This window comes from Pseudopodoces humilis, chromosome 5, assembly GCF_049639895.1.
Source record: "Pseudopodoces humilis isolate 2021_Gansu_Grassland_sample_001 chromosome 5, ASM4963989v1, whole genome shotgun sequence".
Taxonomy (NCBI): Eukaryota; Metazoa; Chordata; class Aves; order Passeriformes; family Paridae; genus Pseudopodoces; species Pseudopodoces humilis.
Window position 1 is genome coordinate 14,492,077 of NC_142204.1, and position 19,542 is coordinate 14,511,618.

Here is a 19,542-nt window from a genome sequence, read left to right on the forward strand (position 1 = left end):
ATCCCAGGGAAGAGGCTTTTCCCTGGCCCTTCAGGAGAGCCCACTTGATCCAAGGGGGTACATTCCAGCAGCTGGAATATGAAAATAGAAGGGCAGAAATCTATAACACAATGTAGAATGCTCTCCCACCCTCTCCAGTAAAGTGAATACAAGCAAAGAGCTCCTTCAGCTCAGCTTTCTTTTGGAATAACAGTGCAGATCCTGGGGTCTGAGACTGAGATTGTTCTGCTACAGCTCTGTGTTCTAACTCTGTTCTTTGTGGATTGAAAGTCAGGTAAAGAACTGCAAATGTTTCCAAAGCATCTTGATGAGAGCAGTTTGTGAGTACGGCTGGTGTGAGGGATGTCAAAATGTGCTTTCTATTTAGAAAGAGACAGTTTCACCTGCAGGATTCAATTTTCCCTTGCAATGGCCACAACATGTTGTGTATAGATTTTTTGACTGAGCAATTTTTTTCTCAGTGACAAACCAGGCCATCAGTGTCACTTCCTCAAGGACTTCACAGAGCTTTTTCCATCCTGCAGCTGAAGGAGAGAGCCATGAAAGGCACCAATAAAGGAGGAATGATATTGCCTGAAAGGACGCAGTAAGAAGGATAATTCTTGGAGTCAGACAGGGTCCCAAGAGCCACTGAAGCACATGGGCAGAGCTCTGGTGGCATTCCCTGTTTACTCATCACAGCTCTGTTTTCCTGTGTCGTGGTTTTAAACCAATAACTAAGAAAATTACTTATTTCTTGCTGTGAGATATGGATTAGAACAAGAGCAAAACAGGCATAAAACTTAAAAGGGAAAAAAAAGAAAGTTTATTGACAAACTACAATAAGAACACCAGAATAAACTTCCAGAAAAACCTTTTCATCCCCTGTCTACCCACTATTCCCTTGTTCACATGACAAAAGAGACAAAACCTTTGGAACTTTGATGGTTAAAACAGTCCCAATTCTTGCTACAGTCTTTTCACCAGTCTTTGTAGAGAAACAGAAGTTTCTTCCTGTTAATTTATGGAGTTTCTCACAAGAAAAACTATTTTTGTTATAGTTTTCCATTGCTCTAATGTTAGCTGCCCAGAGCTGCTGTTATTAGAGCCCACTCCTCCCATTTTTCACATCACTCTGAAGTGTGTATGGGCCATGAGTCTAGAGATGGGATTTTTGAGGATAAGTTATTCAAAGGCAAAAAGTCTTCTTCATCTGTTTCCGTGAGCTTCACCAGAAAACAGTTTTCTCATTGCCTCTCAAGGCTTCAAATCTTCCAGCACTTCACTGTACCATAATTACTCTACTTTTTACTCAAAATTTACACTTTGAACACTCTATTCCTCCCTATATACTGTCATAAATTAAAGGAGTGTTTTCAAGACCTTATTGTCCATTTCCATAGTTTTAACAGAAAGATATTTCAGCTTAATTAAAGCATCTTCTTAATTCTCTACCTTTTCTGAAGCTTCTTTTCTTTCCTGTCACTGGTAGTTTATAAAGTCTCTTTTCATGTTGATCACTCTCTTTTCTCTGTCTGGATAAAAAGATTAATCCGCAAGTCTCATCTGGGTAATGAAAGAGTTAAAATCTTGCCCAGGCTGTTGTAGGTAGTTCTGTGGCCTCGGCCGGTGCAGGAGCTGGAGCCGTCTGCGATGGAAAGTTCCTCATGGCTGCTCTGGAGAGTGTAGGCGCCACACCCAGCCCGCTGCAGGCCCAGAGCCCCTCTCCTTCTTCACTCAGCAGTTTCTAGTGAATTTAGTTACAGCAAAAAACCTGCAGCCGAGCCAGAGATCGGCTCGGCTCGGCCCGGCCGGAGAAAACCCCCTCCACAGGACCCGCATCCCCCGGCCGGGAGACGCTGAGCCCAGCCCAGTCCCCGCCCGGCCGCATGGCCTGGGCAGGGAACGGGAGGCCTGGAGCTCTGCCACCCTTCCCAGCCAGGAAACAAAGAGAACCAAGAGAGCTCTGGTTTTACACTTTAAGGTAGGGTTCACAAGTTGATCCCACTTTTCAATGGCCTAAACTGCTGTCAATTCTCAGCAATGACCGATAATTGGTCAGGAGAAAAGACGCCAGGCAGATCCCAGCAACTTAAACTTTCTTAAAGGTAAAGTAACTCCATGACATCCTGGTACCACCTGTTTCTGTGTTGGCTTGAACTTTTCTGAGCAGGAAAAGCCCTCAGGCATCATTTCCACCTGTGATCAATCCCCAAGGAAAAGAGGGCAGAGCATGGTGTTGCCACTCCCTGCAGGTCACTCTCATACTTCTCACCAGCTCCTTCACAGGTCACTGTGGGTTTCATTGTTCTGTTTTTTGCCCAGTTCAGCCTCTGTTGGGACCCTGTTCTTCAGGCCTTGCTGGTCTCTGCTGGCCTCCTTCCTGTGCCCTTCCTCAGCAGATCCTAAATCTGACACTCCTTCCCTTCCTTACACAGGAATGGGGCTGATTTTATGCCCAGAGCTGTGCTGCTGTAGGATCCTTTCCCTTGTGCTGATTCCCATTTGCCTCACAGGCTCTGGGATGCCATGGAACAGACAGTCTGGGACAAGGGAAGGTTTATCCACACCCACACCTGACTTTATTCTGTCCATCCTGGCCATGGGACCTGGCAAGGAGAGGGGTTGCCCTTCCCTGTCGGATCCCAGCCAAAAATCTGTGCTGCCCTTCGCCTGTGGCTGGAGGCAAGACCAGGCTGTGGCCAGGTGGGGAAGGGTCTCCTTGTGCCCAGGCAGGGCTGTGGATGGATGTGACTTGCAAAGTCAGGATCTGTTTGGGATCACCCCTGTCCCCAGCCTGGACTCCTTTCCTCTGGCAGTGTCTGCCTGGAAGTGCCACCTCTGGCACCAGACAGTCCCAGACCCCTCCTGTGCTCCAGTGCCAGCTCTTCCAGAGGGGATCCATCCAAGCTCAGACACCATCAAAGAAAAAAGGGTGGGCTGAGCTCAGCCACGAGTCTCAAGGGAGGCTGCAGGAGTCCCTGGGAGAAGAGATTGGGTAGCTAAAGAGAAATGAGTCACATCCCATCCACATTTCCTACAGGAAGCTGGGGATAACATAGCCTGGACCTCTTGTTTTTAGCTCTCTTTCTGATGTCTTTTTAAAATTGTCGCATCTTTTTCACACATATTTCGTGTTGTTTGGGATCCACCACAAGGTGCAGTTCCTACTTCACCAAATCCAATGGTTGTGCATTCATAGTCGCTAAAATGTCTGGTTATATTGAACCTAAACAGGGGGAAAAAGTCAAATTTGATTACATTCCTGACATGCAGAGAAAGGCAGAGTGGCACCTGGCCTGGCTGCTAAGCTGTGTTACTGTCACTGGGATCAGGAACTGCCTTGCTGGAATCTCCCTCCTATTCCTCATTTTTGTTCCCCACATCTCCACAAGAATTTCTGGGCAGTGCTTTCCCATCCAGACCTTCCCCTGCTTTGGTCCCCTCCAACCAATGGTGCTGACATCACCCTCTCTCTTGTCCCTGCCTCCTGTCTCCTTCCTTCCCCCAGGAAACTGCATCCAGTCAGATTCTTCCTTTGCCAGAAGAAATACAGCTGTGTCCCCTCCTGCCACCCTGATGGGACAGGCCTGTGCTCCCTGGCACTGAAAGGCTCCCTTCCCTTGGCACAGGCATGTGCTGAAGCATCTGGATCTCAAGGAATCAGGTTCCCCTCAGCTACAGTTCCTGATCTCCCTTGCACTCCCTGCCCTTTGCTCTGGCTTTGGGATTTTCCTGTTCCCAGACATTGCATGGCAGGGACTTGCTGGATTGAACTCACATGGCTGGGTCATGTTTCATGTCGTTGATCCACTTCCACTCCTTCTTCTTTTCAAAGTATTTGAGACCAAGTAAGTAGTAGTCATATTTTGATACTGAGAGAAGGTAACTCTGGAAAGGAAGCCAACAATGGGAACACATGAAAATGACATTTTCTTCACCAGAGGCACAAGTCTCAGTGTTAAATAGCCAGCACAGAGAGTGCAGTATGCCTCCAGCCACAGCACCTCTTCCCACAGCTCCAGAGGATGAGTTTCTCCATTTTGGAGGCCCCTTATGAATATAACAAATGCAATAATACACCTGTGGTGCTATTATAGGTGTAGTTTGAAGTTTAATAGCCGTGACTTGATACCTGGGGACACTTTTCCCTTCTGCTGGGGGTGGCAAAGCCTTTTCAGGTTTTGTCACAGCCATGGATCTCATAAAGTGTCTGTTCAATCTCCATGGCCTGTGTGCTAAATCCCTGTAAAACCCCAGCCAGCTGGGCAGGGAGTTTGCTTCTTACCAGGGCATCAGGCCTGGGCACAGAAGCTTCCAGGGGCAGGACTCCAAGCCCCAGGAGACCTCTCCCTGTGCAGAGCTTTGCTCCCACTGCCTGGGCTGGGGTGTCCATGGCTGGCAGCACGTCCCAGAGCCCAAGGACATGTGACAGGAGCTGGCACAAATGTCACTGCTCAGCCCTTGGCCAGGCAGCTCCCGCCTCTGAGCAGCTGCCCCAGGAGTTGGAGCTCACCATCTCTTCCCTGCTGTCAATGACCACCAGGTCTGACTCCATGGTAATGCATTCTCCACGGGAGGCTTCCCAGTCCTTCTCTTTATTCTCTGAAGAAAAGAAGTAGCATTTTCTCCAATGTTTTCTCCATAGTGGGGGGCACCCTGCAGAAGGGAAGAAGAGGTGTGGAAAATCCATGCTCATGCTGACCAAAGGATGCCACGATGAAAGAGAGGTCAGAGAGGAAATTCCAGCCACAGAAATCCCCATGTGCTCCTGCTGGGAATTGTCAATTGTCATCACGGATCCCCCACAGCCTCTGGAGCTGATATCAGCCCAGAATCACCAGGCAAGAGCCAGACATGGAGCAGCACGGCAAACATTATCCAGCCTTTCCCATCTTTGATCAGGACATACAGAGAAATGCTCAGGGCACAGAAGCAGCTCTCAGATTCCTGAAGTCTGTTTTGCCTGATGCAGAATTGGGCAGCAGAGGTGCTACTGAAAGCACCAACATTTGTGTGCATTGCCAGGCAGGGCAGTGGGAGGATCTGGGGGGGGAGCTGGGATTCAGGGAGACAGGGCCTGCAGGAGACACTTTGATTGGGGATCCAGCAGCTCCTAAAGAGCAGCATGGAATTACACTGAGGTCAAAGGCTGGCAATGGAGGGGCCTTGAGAAAGCAACAGAAGCACATTGTCCATCCTGCTCCCTGCAGGGCTGGGGTACCAGAGGTTCCTGTCCCTTCCCTGCCTCAGACTGCTCTGCTCTGGCAGCAGAGAGGCATCAGTTCTTTCCTGTGGAACAGGAATCCAGAACTGGCTCAGCACTGGTTCCAAAGGAGGTGCAAATGCAAACCCTCCATGGGCTCCAAAGCTCATCCTGGGAGTGTTCAGGGTAAGGTTTGTATCCCTGACATGGCAGAGGGGTTGTTTTCCTTCTGAACAAAATGCTGACACAGCCCCCTTTCTGTCCTCCTTAGCATTCAATCCAACAGGCTTCTGGCAACTCCCTTTGGAATGACAGAAGATTGCCTACCTAATTCCTCTTCGGGGATGTGGGACAAGGTTGTTGAGCTGTTTTGGCTGCTTGCAGTTGGACCATCTGGAAGTAAGAACACAGTTTCTGCTTGCAAGGAATGACCACTGTCAGAGCTCTGCTGGAGCTCTCTGACTCCCCCCATCACCCAACACAGAATTCAGATTCTGTCTCTTTGCTCATGATTCTACTATAAAAGATCATAAAATGGTCAGGTCAGGTTCCACTAAGCAAAAGGCAACACTTTAGTTCATTTAAATAACTTATATCTTAATAACAGTGTAGCTGGCATAACCCTACAAGACCCTATGGAAAATAAATAAAAGACTAAAACTTAGAATAAACTCAAAATGCAACAGTTTTTATTTGGAGCACAAGTGAAACATCTGTGCTCTTGAACTTATAAACTACTTTGATTTCATTTCTTGAGTTTGATCTAGATCTCAAGTTTCTTAGGAGTATTTTTTCAGGTCTGTAGCTGTTCTGAGCCAGTACTGAGCCTCACAAAGGAACTATAACTAAAGCCAGTGCTGGATCTAAGTCTAAGGACTCCTCTTTCCATGTTAGACTTAAAGCTGCATTAAATGCAAATTACACTTTTTTATTTTCTGTTGGTTTATTATTTGTTTTTAATTTGCCTCACCCTTTGCTGTTTGACATTTTATAAATATCAGGGCACTGTCACATATCAATCCTGAACTCTTTGCCTTGAAAAACAAGAATAAATTGCCTCCCCTAGCCCTATTTTTTAAGTTCCAAGGATCAAAGGCTTTGCCATGTCTTCCCCATGTGCATCTCTGAGCTAGTGGCAAACTCTGGGACTTGAGAGCGATTGGTTGTGGAAGCTTCTCAAGCTTTCTCAGCTGTGAAAGGATGGAATGAAACAAGCAAAACCATCTGAAATTTAAAAATGGTTCTTTGAAAACAAGGAAATACCAAATGGATCTATTAATTTTTTTTCTGATGTAAGTAAGATTTTTTTTTTGGTCCAAAATATTATTTATCTTTTTATGTAGCTCAAAATATGTTATGATCTTAAGCAAACTCCTTTAAGATGTGGTTTATTTGCCTCCTTCAAATGAACTTTAATTCATAATTATTTTAAGATTTTTTGTTTTATGGACATCTTGGTCTCATGATACAACCTCACCACCTTGTGGGATTCTCACAGTTAGCAATGATATTACTGGTAAGCATTATCAAATCTTAACTTGTTTCTTCAAAACATTTCTATAATAAATTCTTTGTCATTTGAGTGTTATCAGTTTTTCATTTGGATTTTGGCTTTTCCATCTGTTGGAATTTTAATCTTTCAAACCACCTGACTCTTACAGATTTCCTTTCACATGGTTGGCAAAAAACTGCTGTCCTTTGCCTTCAAAGCAAACTTCTATTCCCACTGGATTTATATGTCATGGCCTGAACATCAGTCAGTGGGAGAGAGACACAAATTAATTGCTGTTATGACTAACAAAAGAACTTACATGCGATTATTAAATATACTGCCAGGACCAGTATGAGGATTATCACCACCAATATAGCAACATGTTTTCTGGAACAATAGCTTTTACCTACAGAGAGAAATAAAGATTAGGGGACCAGCTGGACAGAAGCAACTTTCCCCTGCATTCCAAGGTGCCCTTTTCAGGCCCACACTGGGAATCTGGGGCCTTCCAGATCTGCAAGCTGGAGCCAGGCTGAATGTCCCAGTGCTTCCCCACTAGCTCTGGTCACCTGTGCTCAGGGAACTGAATAGATCCCAACTTGCAGTGGGTTTGAGGAGAGGTGAAAAGGAGGAGAGTCCTAGCAATCAGTGGTCACCCTCTGCTTCCTCATCTCCTTTATTCACTTTTCACTGCTGCTGGGGGCAGGAGCCGGGGCTCGGGGGTGGCTGTGTATGGCCCATCTTACCCTTCTATTCCTTTGCCAGGGAAAGCCAACAAGTGTTTAGGGGCACAGAATGCAACGCCTCAGCTGCCCCTGCTCTGAGTGTGGAAAGCAGATAATTGTGTCCTCATGGTTTTGTGTCACTGCATGTTTGGGGCATCAGAACCAGCCCCTCTCCCCTTCTTGTTTAAATTCCCATCACTTTATCAGACAGTTAAACTCACCAGATGATTTGCAGTCTGCTGCAGCATTTGTGTCTTGGGATTTTACTTTAACTTCTGCGTAGGTACAATCTGAGTCTGGGAATAAGAACAGAGCACAGAGAGAGCTGTGAATCAACTTAAATTAAACAAAAATGACTGAAATTGTGAGAAATGCTGAACACAGGACAGCAACTGGTTGATGTGACTGTGGCTAACTATGCACAAATTATATTTTTCTCCATTATAGGCACTGATCTGTGCTGATGCTCTGTGCTGGCCAGGGACAGGACCCAAGGGATACAGCTGGAGCTGTATCAGGACAGGGTCAGGTTGGATATCAGGGAAAGGTTCTTCCCCCAGAGGGTGCTGGGGCACTGAACAGGCTCCCAGGAAATGGTCACAGCCCCAAGGCTGCCAGAGCTCCAGGAGAGTTTGGACAGAGCTCTCAGAAATGCACAGGGTGGGATTGTTGGGGTGTCTGTGCAGGGCCAGGAGTTGGACTGGATGATCCTTGTGGATCCCTTCCAGCTCAGGATATTGTGAGTCCATGTTCCATGATGACACTTTCACCCTTGGAGCACTTGCTATGGGCAGGAACAGATCTGGTTTCTCTTCAAGGCAGACAATATCAGAGGGGACAGGGGCACACACCCACATGGTCAACCTTGACAAAAGGGGAGGAAAGTGCCAAAGGTGGCCTAAGGTTGTTCATCCAGACAGGAATGGTGAGAATGACTAAAACATCAAAGCCTGAAAACTGCAGATTGTGCTAAATTTGGAGGGGCTTGAGATCTTATCAAAATTAACAAGATAACATGGAGAATAGTGAAATCTTTTCTATCATCTGCAGGTAATAAATACAAACCAGCAGGAAAGAAAACATATGGAGAGGAAAGAAAGATCAGAGGGAGATAAAAAGTGGGTAGAAAGTAAAAAAAAATAGATGTTGCAATGTTATGAAGCTCTCAAAGTCATCGTGATACACAACACTGAGCCTCCTGGGTTTTATCACTGTACAGAGCTAAGACAGAAGCCAGGGTTTTGAGCTCTTTCCAGAAGATGGAGACAATATCTGGGAAATCTTGTACATAAACTCAGTGAAGAAGTTCTTCTTTAAACAGAAGAGCTGGTAGGGATTTCCCCAAAAGGCACAAGCAGAAAAACATAAAAATGTTACTAGAAATCTATCAAAATTTTGAATAGGACCACATGGGTTAAATTATAAAGAAAATGGAACTTGTAATGAGGTGGCATCTATTGTGGGCAATTGAACCCTGAATTAATGTGTTGAAAGGGGTAGTAAAACCCTGTTTCCTGGGGTGTTAACTCCACCCATCTGAAAATAGATGCAGAGGGTCCACCCTTTGTGCAAAAGACAAACACTGGATGTCAAGAAATAATTTCTGTCAGAGTGAAAGGAGGGTTAGAAAGGAAGGAAAGAAAAAAGAAAATTAAATACAGAGACAAACTGTATGAAGTCATATTTTTTAGGATGTACTTTTATGCAGATGTTGCAAAAAAGATGTTAAATTTTACATAAAATTTATGTAAAAATTTTAAACTCATTAAAGATAAATCATAGGTTAGAGTTTTTCAGTCTTTGATCCTAAATCAGACTAAACCTGTCCATGAAACATTTACAGTTGTGCATTAAACAAGCAGTTTGTACAGCCAGAGCAGGAAGAGAAGCCCCCAGGCAATGCCTGCTGTGCTCAGGGAGCAGGAACAGCTGTGCAGGAGACTGCTGCAAACACCAGCAACAGCAGCCACTCCATCCTGAGCAGTTTGCTGCAGGAATCCCTGTCTGCTGGGGGACAACAAGCCTAGGGCAGGAATAGTGGATGTTCAGCTCTGGAATGGTCTTCCAAATGGATAAAAAACTACTCTGAATATCACACCAGAGATGCTCCCTCACACTTGCACCTTAGCAAGAGAAAAGTAGATCTTTTAACAACTGGCCTTTGTAAATATAAACAATCCTCCCTGGACACTCCATCTGCAGTTTTCCAGCACTTGCCCTCATGTTTTCCTTGTGCTCTTTGAGACTTTGGTACTCCAAGGAACTCTCTCAATATATGCAGGAGAGAGACTGGAGAATGCAAAAAAAAGCTGAGTGCTCAGCACTGGACCTACCTTGGACATCAGGGACCGTCAGGGTTCTGGGTCTGGTTGATTGAGGCAAGTTCAAGTCAGCATAGAGGACATTTTCTGCCATTCTTGTTCCTACTTCTCCTTTTTCCCTCCCTCAGCTGTTCTGAGAGTGATCCTCTAGGCTGGGTACAACTCAGAGATCCCTCCCCTTTTTAAACTTCAGGAGGAAGTTCTTGACTCTTCCAGTCATGCATAAACTTCTGATGAAAAGTCTATTTCTGCTTAATCTTTTGATGGCACAGGGTTCTATGTCAGTAACATGAGGAAATATAAGTTTATGGCTGCTCTGAGGTCACCTGTGCTGGGAAGTGGTTCTGGCATTGAAGTGTCTTAAGTTCCTGAAGCTTCATACACCCACACGCAAAACACTTTGCCCTGCTGTGTCCTGAGCACTGTGGGCTCTGTGCAGCTCACAGACTGCTTCTCTACAAGGGAATCCTGGGGGCAAATGGAGATTCAGAAAGGGGGATTGGTCCAGCCTGTTTTGGGAAGTGCAAAAGGTACTTAATATGCAAAGGCAGCAGCTGGAATAGTGCAGCCTAAACAAAACAATTCCTTGGCTTTCCAGGTTTGTTGTATGCCTCTGGGCAGTTGGGGTCAGCTGTGTCCCCTCTCAACTCCTTGTGCACCCTCAGCCCCCTCAGTGGTGGGGTGGGATGACAAACTGAGGACTCCTACTCTGTTTAATCTCTTCTCAGCAATCCCCGTTCTCAACACTGTTCCAGCACAAATCCAAAACGTAGCCCATACCAGTTGCTGTGAAGGAAATTAACTCTATCCCAGCCAGAACCAGCCCAGGGCCCTAGAATTTAAGAAGGGTGTGAAGGTCCTTGAATGGAGGATCAGAGGAAGAGAACAAAGTTGGTGGAAGGGTTGGAAGGAATGTCCTGTGCAGAGCAGCTGAGGATTTCATGTTTTTTCCAGTCTGGAGAAAAGGAGGCTGAGGGGTGGCCTCTTTTCTCTCTGGAGTCCCAGCACAGGAAGGACATGGAGCTGTTGGAGAGAGTCCACATGACTCAACAAAGTTGAGTTGAGTTGAGTTGAGAAGCTGGAGCACCTCTGCCATGATGAAAGTCAGAGAATTTTTCAACCTGGACAAGAGAAGCTTTGGGGTGACCTCATTGTGGCCTTCCAGTGACTGAAGAAAGATGCTTCTAGTGCTATAAGAAAGAAGGAGAGAGACTCTTGACAAGGGTCTGGGGTGACCAGCAAGAGGCAATGGCTTCACAGTGACAGAGAGGAGGTTTAAATTGGATATTAGGAAGAAATTCCTCCCTGTGAGGGTGCTGAGGCCCTGGCACAGGTTGCCCAGAGAGGCTGTAGGTGCCCCATCCCTGGAAGTGTCCAAGGTCAGGTTGGAGAGGGCTCTGAGCAACCTGGGGTAGTGGAAGGTGTCCCTGCCCATGGCAGGAAAGGAGGAATGAGAGCATCTTAAGGTCCCTTCCAACCCCAACCATTCCATAATTCTATGATTACTGTATTTCTGTCTTTACAGAACTATAAGACATTGCTTTTCTGATTTAGAACAAACTATAGGAAAAAGTTGAGTGATTATTGTTAATAAAATAAATATCAATTCTGATTGAACCTTTTTCTTCTACAGAAAGACAATTTTCTATTACGGAAGTATTCTCTCAGAGCCATCAGATGTGGAACACCCTCTGCTGCCAGTGGTAATGGCAGAGGTTTCTTCAAAGGGCCAGGGATGTGTTCTGGTATTCTGTGCCTCATGTCCCATAATCAGAGGCCCAGAAAAGCCAAGCAATCACCAACTGTGTGAGAGAAAGAGGAGGAAGTGAAGCAGTTTCTGTGGTAGTTGATGACTCAGAAGTTTGTACTGCGGTCAAATGAAGGTTTGCAGTGGCCCTCAGACCTGACAGGGAGACGTGTCCAGAAATTCTGTGACAGGCAGATGAAGTACTGGGGCCTGAACAACAGACCCTGACTGAGACAAACAGTCTCAGAACAACAGACATTGAGCCAAAGTTGCCTCTAAATGAACCTTCCAGCCAAATGTTATTTATATGTGGATATAGACATAGATATGGATATAGATATAGCAATAGAGATAGATATATTAAATTATGAATGAAGTATTGTTGTATGTGTTTGTTTATTGGCAAAACAAGTGTTTACTTTGCATATCCAGAAACCGGATAAGGCCACAACTGGCCTAATTAGAGGGGTACACAATCAAAGACAACTCCCTTGGTTCACCCTTGAGCCCTGGCCAGGCTTTGAGAGAAATCTAACAGAAGAATGAAACTAGAAATTACGTCAGCTTGTTTGTTTAAGAGTATAAAAGCTGGGCTACTGTCACAACAAAGTCAGTTGGAAGCCGTTCCACATCTCCAGAAAGGTGGAATGGGTTGGAAAGAATCTTAAAGATCATCTTGTTCCAACCCCCTGCCATGGGTAGGGACACCTTCCACTATCTCAGTTTGCTCAGAGCCACATCCAACCTGGCCTTGGACACTTCCAGGCATGAGGAATCCACAGCTTCTCTGGGCAATCCAAAGTATTCTGTGATTTTTCAGCTCCACCAAGCCTTAATTCATTTTTCATTCAGAATTTTTTTTCTATTAGGGAATTGCATTACTAATTTGCCAATTGTAACACAGAGTGTAGGAAACATCCATTGAGTTCAATCAACTTTTTTGGTTTTCACTGCTGTTTTTCTGGAGTGACAAGCACATGATAGCCCCAATCCCACAAATTTTGCCATAAAAATAGTGCCCCTCTTTCCTGTGGAATATTGCCTACGCTGATCAGCAGGTTCTGCTGCATCTTGAGGGAGTGCTGACTGTGTGGGCCGGTGCTGTTTGAAGAAGGAAGGTGCAACACCCCACTGAGTTGGTGCTTTTGAACTCAATTTGACAAGCATGGTGCAAATACCATGGAGGGGAAGTTAAAAGGGGGCTCCATCTCCCCTTGCAAACCCTTTCATGTGATACTGAGATGCTGCATAACTTAATACTGGAGATAGCACACAGGGTAGTTTGTATTGTATTTCTGAGCACTCAGCCACACTTTTCAGCATTTAAATGTATACTTATTATTTCTCTGTGGTATTGTGTATTTCCCACAAAACTATGATGGGGAGTGGTAATATCTTCAGTAAATTAATTTATGTGGGCCTGTATGGGTGGGACAATGGCCCTGTATGTCTGTGTTAATAATGAGATGTCTGTGTTAATAATTCTGTTGCAATTCATTAGCACCTAATGAATTTGGCTTCCTAAACTCTAGCTAAGGGCATGGGCAACATCTGACAGCATTTTCCTAACAAATAACCCTTCACACTCCCACTTCACTCCTACTACTCTTGCCAGCTTTATTTCCATGTTTCCAAGACCAGTCATGTCCATCTTTTGGCCTGTGCAATCACAAACTCAGTGTGGCCATGATCAAGAAAGACAGGAGGAGGGGAGATTTTTAACATACCAGGCTCTTGTCCAGTACTTACATTGTGCAGCCTCAGGTCAGAGGTGAAGAATCTTCTGAGATCACTTGAGTTGAATGGGTCTCTGTACCTCATCAAGAGAACAGATTTGGTAAAGATGTCATTACAAGGTCCAAATTCAAAGATAAATAGTCTGCAAATCAGCTACTGTGAAATAGATAAAATATTTTAAATTAAATATACATTATGAATGGAGAATGTAGTAAACACTTGGAAAAACAAGTGTTTTCCTTTGTGAAAGTAAACCTTTGGGCTGGTTTTTCACCCCTTGACAATACTCAGATAATGACTTTTTGGTTGTAGTAAAAAGGAAAATTAAAAACCAAGGATGTGAGAGAGGCTTAGAAGGAAGATTTCAAATAGAAAACCTCACTTAATTCCACTTACAGTAACTAGGATGTCTTTCCCTCAAACTGTCTGTTCCTTGGGGTCAGTAGATGTGTTTGACAACTGAGCAGATGTGGATTTGTCTGGATTTCATGTGCGTGCTTACTGTATCCAGACCTAAATTAATTGGGAGATATTTTCTGATACATAAAAGATTTGAAAAAAAACGGTAACTTTTTGGGACCAAAATGATTTTCTAATATAAACAAAGACTTTCCACTATCAAGAAGGAAAATATCATTGTTAACATTAAATATATTTTCTGAAAATAATGAAATGTTTAATACTTTGGAAATCAAATATTTCAATTTTTCCTTTCAGGATGTTCTTTTAGGAGAAATTAAATGCTTTGGGTTTATCCCCAAACCCTTTTTAAAAATCATTATTGAACAAATAAGAACAAGTGTTTCTTCTATTTTTTCCTGCAGTGACTCACAGCCAAAAGGTCCCCATCTGGGTCACAATCCAAAAAATATTTAAAAAGTGGTTATGACAAGAATCATTTTGCAACCAGCTGATGACAATAAGGAAGGTTGCCTACCTCACTCCCTCCAAAGTCTACCCATTTTTAGATAACATTGCAAAATATTTTGTGCAAAATATATTTTACTCTTGTATGAAAGAGGAATTGGAAACAGCTGAATAAGTAAAACTGCTGCAACTGGCAAATACTTCACTGTTCATCAGTTTTTTTTCTCTGTATCTGGACAAAATTAAGCTGCCTGTTTCTCTTTTGTAATTAAAGCAAAACAAAACAGCAGCCTGGTTTTTATTTAGCAGCCTTGGTGGCATTTTTCCCTCTCTAAACTCCAGCTGCTTTAACATCAAGCGTCTATCCTTAGTGGTTGCCTGACAATGGAAAAAACAAGAATTCCCAAGGATATCCTCTCCTATGCCTGACATACTTAAGTGTGCCAGGGCCTCACCACCCTCACAAGGAACAATTTCTTCCTCATATCCAATCTAAACCTGCTCTCTGTCGGTGTGAAGACATTGCCCCCTTGTCTATCGCTCCAGGTGCTTGTCAAGAGTCTCTCTCCGTCTTTCCTGTGGGTTCCCTTCAGGCATTGCAAGGCCACAGTGAGGTCACCCCACAGCCTTCTCTTTTCCAGGCTGAACAATCCCAATTCCCTAAGTTTTTCCAGGCTGAAGTTTCCCAATCCTCTTAGCCTTTCAATATACCTTTTTTTTTCAACATACTTGGAGCATTAGCAAAGGGGGACCCTTAGCAAAGGGGGTTGAAGAGGAAATCTGTTCAGCTTACAGGGAAGCAGATGCTGCCACTCCGGTAGGCATCTCCTGACACAGTGTCAGATCCAGGCAGCTCTCCATGAGGGCTCTCCATGTGCCACCCAGCCAATTGTGTGGATGTGCAGCTCAACCCCATCAGCTCCTGTTCCTTATAGTGCCAGCGGAGGTAGAACATGCTGGAAGGATCCAGGAAGGTGGGGAAACTCAGCAGCAGAGATGCAAGCTGGCCAGAACAAGAGCATGGGAGGAACAAGAGGAAGAGCATTCTCTTGATTCCTGAAAAGAACATCACTATCATCTCTGCAGTCTCTGGTACCTCTAAGTCTTGCTGATACCTTGGGCAGCTATGAGACGACCAGTTTATATGGAAGTGCCCGAGGCTGGGCCTGTTGCCAGGAAGGAGGGCTGGAACCCAACTGATCTATATTCAATTTAAAATGTAAGAAAGATCAACGCTTTACATAACATGCCCTGGCACCTTGCCTGAGTGAAACTGTACTAAGCCATCTCATATACATCTTTTAACATTTTTAACAGCTGTTTTGTACTACACGACGAAAACAAGGCAGCCAAATGTTTACCTCCTACCCAGAACTCCTCAGGGTGGGTGAATGTTGGCTCTCCTCACGAAGGAAAAGGGGCTCTTCTGACAAAATTGTCTTGCTGTTGTAGATTCTGTAATGAGCCCTGATCATGCCACTGTGGCAGGATGGTTATGGGTAAATTTCTTGGAAAGAAGCTCAGTCTTAATGCCGTGGGCTTATCAGAGGAAACTGTTGTGGCACATGGAAAGGGCTCCTGTGACAGCAATCTGGAAGAGTAGAATAAGAAAAATGCCTCTGTTCCATGTGCTATACCTTGGTGGGAGTGAGTCAAAGGAGAAAAGTGCATCATCTCTTGTGCTGCCTGAGACCTTTCAGTGTAATGACATAAAAACAAAAACTCTCAGCAGATTTTTGACCAGTTCTGCCAGGAAGTGCCTTGTCCATCATCTCCAATTTCCCCAGTTGCATGATCCGCTACAAAACTTATCCCACATCTGTGGGTTTTGGAGGATGTGGTCGTTTATTCCTATTAACTTGCAGGGAAAATGTAGAAAAAGCATTTGTATTATTTTTCTGGGGCAAGCATTGGAAGAACAGATGAACAACGGAGAAGGCGAGTTACCTGATCTGATCCTCAGGGAGAGGGTTTAAAAAGACTGAATTGCATACAGATTGCTTGAATCCCAGGTCATGTTGTTGACAGTCCTGCTTTAGACAGCAAGTATATTTATGGTTTCTTATTTCAGTTCTCTAATCAAATGCTGACATTTTTTGTACTGTCCACTCCAGAGAGCCGCAAGACTCTTTTTTTGGGGGGAACCAGGACTGAGGGATACAAGAATGCAAACTGAGAATTTGAAGGTTAGGACAGCACAGGGATATCAAAACTGAGACACTTTGGCCCCTCTGGGATATGAACCAAAGACAGAATTAATCATGAACTGGGGAGGGGAAAAGGCAAGGGAATCTGCATCTTGCAGAGCTGCCCGTGTGAGAAATTTTCACTATGGCTTGTTCTCCACTTTTCGGCAGAAAATCCCTTCCTCACATGGAGAAAAGTGTGAGATTGGAGGATGCAACTGAGATGCTGCTGGAATGTGCAACTCTTCTGGAATTACAAGGAGAAGGGGTTTAGCTGTGTGACAAGGATTGGAGTTGCGTGGTCTCTGGGGTGGAACAGGATGTGGTGGTGTTTGCACGGCACTGCTGAGGGGCGTGGGAGAGATGTGCAGAAGCAGGAAGATACCACAGATTGGCAGTGAGCAGCATGCCAAGGAAGATTTTAAAATTATAGATGACCTGAGAAGAGGGAGGAAGATAAAATCTGCTTCCTTTAGAAAACTAAATGCTCGTACAGTAGCCAAGTGTGAAAAGAAAGAGGAGAGTCAGAACCACAGGATGTGATGGCACCTCTGAGTATCTGCCTCAGGCAACAGACAGAGACAGACAGGAGAGGAAAGCAGTGAAGTTTCCCCCAGTTTTCTCTCTGGCGATTATGATGGCGTGCAACAAACTCAGGAGGTGAAGAAGAAGGAAAATGCTATGCCCAGTACTCTCAAAACAGCCCTGATTGTTCCACTGCTGAAATCCTTTGCAGGCAGCACACACATCCCTGACTCACAGCCGGCTTCCACCCCACACCTCCCCAGCGCATCCTGCTGCAGTGCAGGAAGTAGCAGAAACCTGCTATATAGAGCCAGGTGAAGCAATGCCAGTAGCATTTCACAGTATTTGCATTCTGGTGAGGTTATTGACACCTCTGTTCTTTTAGGACAAATGTTAACAAAAAATTCAACTTAAAAAGAAATTTGGTTTAAAAATGTCTGAAGGCTGATGCCCAAATAGGTATTTAACAGAATGGTAACTTGAACCTATTGTAACTAGGCTAAAACATTCAGCTACTCATTACTTTGAGAGTCCTATTTCCCATGTCTGAATCCATCCCAGATTCTCTTTATTTCAAAAAACTATAGCCCTTGTGGAAGATGGTGCCAAACTGACTCACCTTTTGCCGCACATCTGCAGGACTACTTCTTCCAAATCCTATGGATCATATGGAAGCAGCAGAGGAGATATAAAGCTCTTTGTTGAGTAATACATGCAATCCTGAAGGAAGAGGGGTGGCATAAGGGAGATTTTTTCACAAGCTGCCTCGTGAAAGGACTTTACTTTTGCTTAATGTAATTTCTCAGCTCTTTCACTGCTCTGGGCTTGTTTATCCAGAGCTGTGTAGTACTGTTGCAGGAGTTGTCCCACTGCAGCTGTGAAAAGCCCTTTCCTTCTTCACAGGCTGAAAATCCTGGATGCCCAAAAAACCCAAGGATAGAGAGGTGGAGATTCTCTTTATAATAAGTAATTTGCAAAGTGCGTTAGCAGGGCCAGATACATCAGCACGTGAGGGATATTTACAGAGTGGGGAATTGTAGGACTGCAGTTCTTTTTTCCCCCTTTCCCTTTTCAAGTTTTAAAGTGGTGCCAAAAATACTGTTGAAGGCAGGGGTATCCCAGGTTATGGCTAAAGGTATTTTGGAACAGATATAAACAGTGTCTACATATCCATTTTCTGGACAGATTTGTCACCTGAAAGCTCAGAGCAGTGGAAGCACAGTGAGGGTCAAAGACAAGCAGTTCCCAGGCTGACAAACTGGCTTTACTTGTCTCACATAGCAAATAGGAGGGCACAAGCACACCCAGAGCTGCAGAAATTGATGCCTGCTGGTAAATCCTTGCATGGTAGATCTGGTGTAATCAGGAGAGTCTCTGCTTTTGAAGGCCACCGATGTGGGCTCTGCAATGACTGTGAGTTTGATGTATTGCGGTGATAGCCATGCAGCCTCCCAAGTGCAGTGGTGAAGTGTAATGATACAGAAAGCATTCAATTCCAGAAAGGTTGTTATTGACAACAGTTTTGTAATGAGGTTTCAGAGACAGAAGTGTCTCTGACAGAAGAGACAGACTGAGCCTTTGTGTCCTCACAGTTTGATTACCTCAAGATTTGTATCTGACATCCTGCAAATATCCACTGCTGCAACAGTGCTGGTCCTGCACATTCTCTTCAACTCAGTGACGTGGATTCCTAGAACTTCTTCATACTGTGATACCCCTCCCAGCCTTACACCCCAAATCACTTATCTGTGCTGTAAAAATGCCCAACAACTGGAAGACCGAATCATAAAATCAGAATGGTTTGGGTTGGAGGGGACCTTAAAGATTATCTCATGTCAACCCTCCTGCCATGAGCAGGGACACCTTCCACTGGACCAGAGAGACAGGCCAACGTGCAGAGATGGACAAGAAAGCAGACACTCAATTTTCTTGGCAAATGTGGTTAAAAAATGGCAATACATAGAGAAACAAAACATGATGTATGGACTGGGCTTTCCAAGGAAGCAAATTATCAGTACTTGTTTTCTCTGTGAGTCTGCGTCATGAAAAGTCTGAGGGTGGCTCAAGCTGAGCATGAGTCAGAGGATTCTTCTCAGCATTTTGTAGGTTGTCCTCTTACACAGAGAATTTTCTCATTATCTCCTTTCTACCCTCCACTGAAATGAGGATGCTACTTGTGTCTGATGATCTACTTGCTTCTGCAGAGGAATGTGAAAGCAGTGATGATATCTCAGGGCTAGATATTTCTGCTAAGTAATTTATATTAATTTCTGTCATCTCTGGAAAAAAATTCAAGTTATCCAAAAGAACCCTTATTAGGAAAGATTTTGAAGATGAAGATTACTATAAAGACTGCAGGAATTAAAGCAGAACAGCAGGCCAGCAAGGAAAGGAAGACAGCAAATTCATGGCAACTCCAGTGAAATACCATCCATCTGCCTTCTGTATAGAAGCATGATCAAACTGAATTACAGGCTCAGGTGACTTTGCCACTTTTCCTGGAACACAGAATGCCTTGGAAAACCCATCAGCATATGGGATGAGAAATAATATGATGATACTTACTATAGAGAGCTACTGAAACATACTAATTGTGAAGAAAACACAGCTCCAGCACAGAAGCCCATTTATCAAATGAGGTTTACACCTTCATTAGGGTGACATCCATTGCAGGTGTCACAGATACCTCAATATAATTGCCCCCAAATTTTGCCCTTGAGGTAGAGCAGACAAAACACCAAGTACACAATTGTGAGA

General features: G+C 44.5%; 1 protein-coding gene across 2 annotated transcripts; it reads right to left on the minus strand.

Annotated features, from left to right (window-relative positions):
• Positions 1-867: 867 nt before the first annotated feature.
• Positions 868-9,873, minus strand: LOC102100093 (C-type lectin domain family 5 member A-like). Of its 2 annotated transcripts, XM_005531875.3 has the most exons (7): positions 9,736-9,873; positions 7,624-7,698; positions 6,997-7,083; positions 5,513-5,578; positions 4,496-4,638; positions 3,761-3,870; positions 868-3,208 (listed from the first exon to the last, which is right to left on the minus strand). In XM_005531875.3, the coding sequence occupies exons 1-7, from the start codon at positions 9,815-9,817 to the stop codon at positions 3,058-3,060; spliced, it is 714 nt and encodes a 237-aa protein (XP_005531932.2). In that variant the 5' UTR covers positions 9,818-9,873; the 3' UTR covers positions 868-3,057. The 2 variants fall into 2 exon arrangements, with proteins under 2 accessions (XP_005531932.2, XP_014115940.1); XM_014260465.2 differs by lacking the exon at positions 6,997-7,083.
• Positions 9,874-19,542: the final 9,669 nt, after the last annotated feature.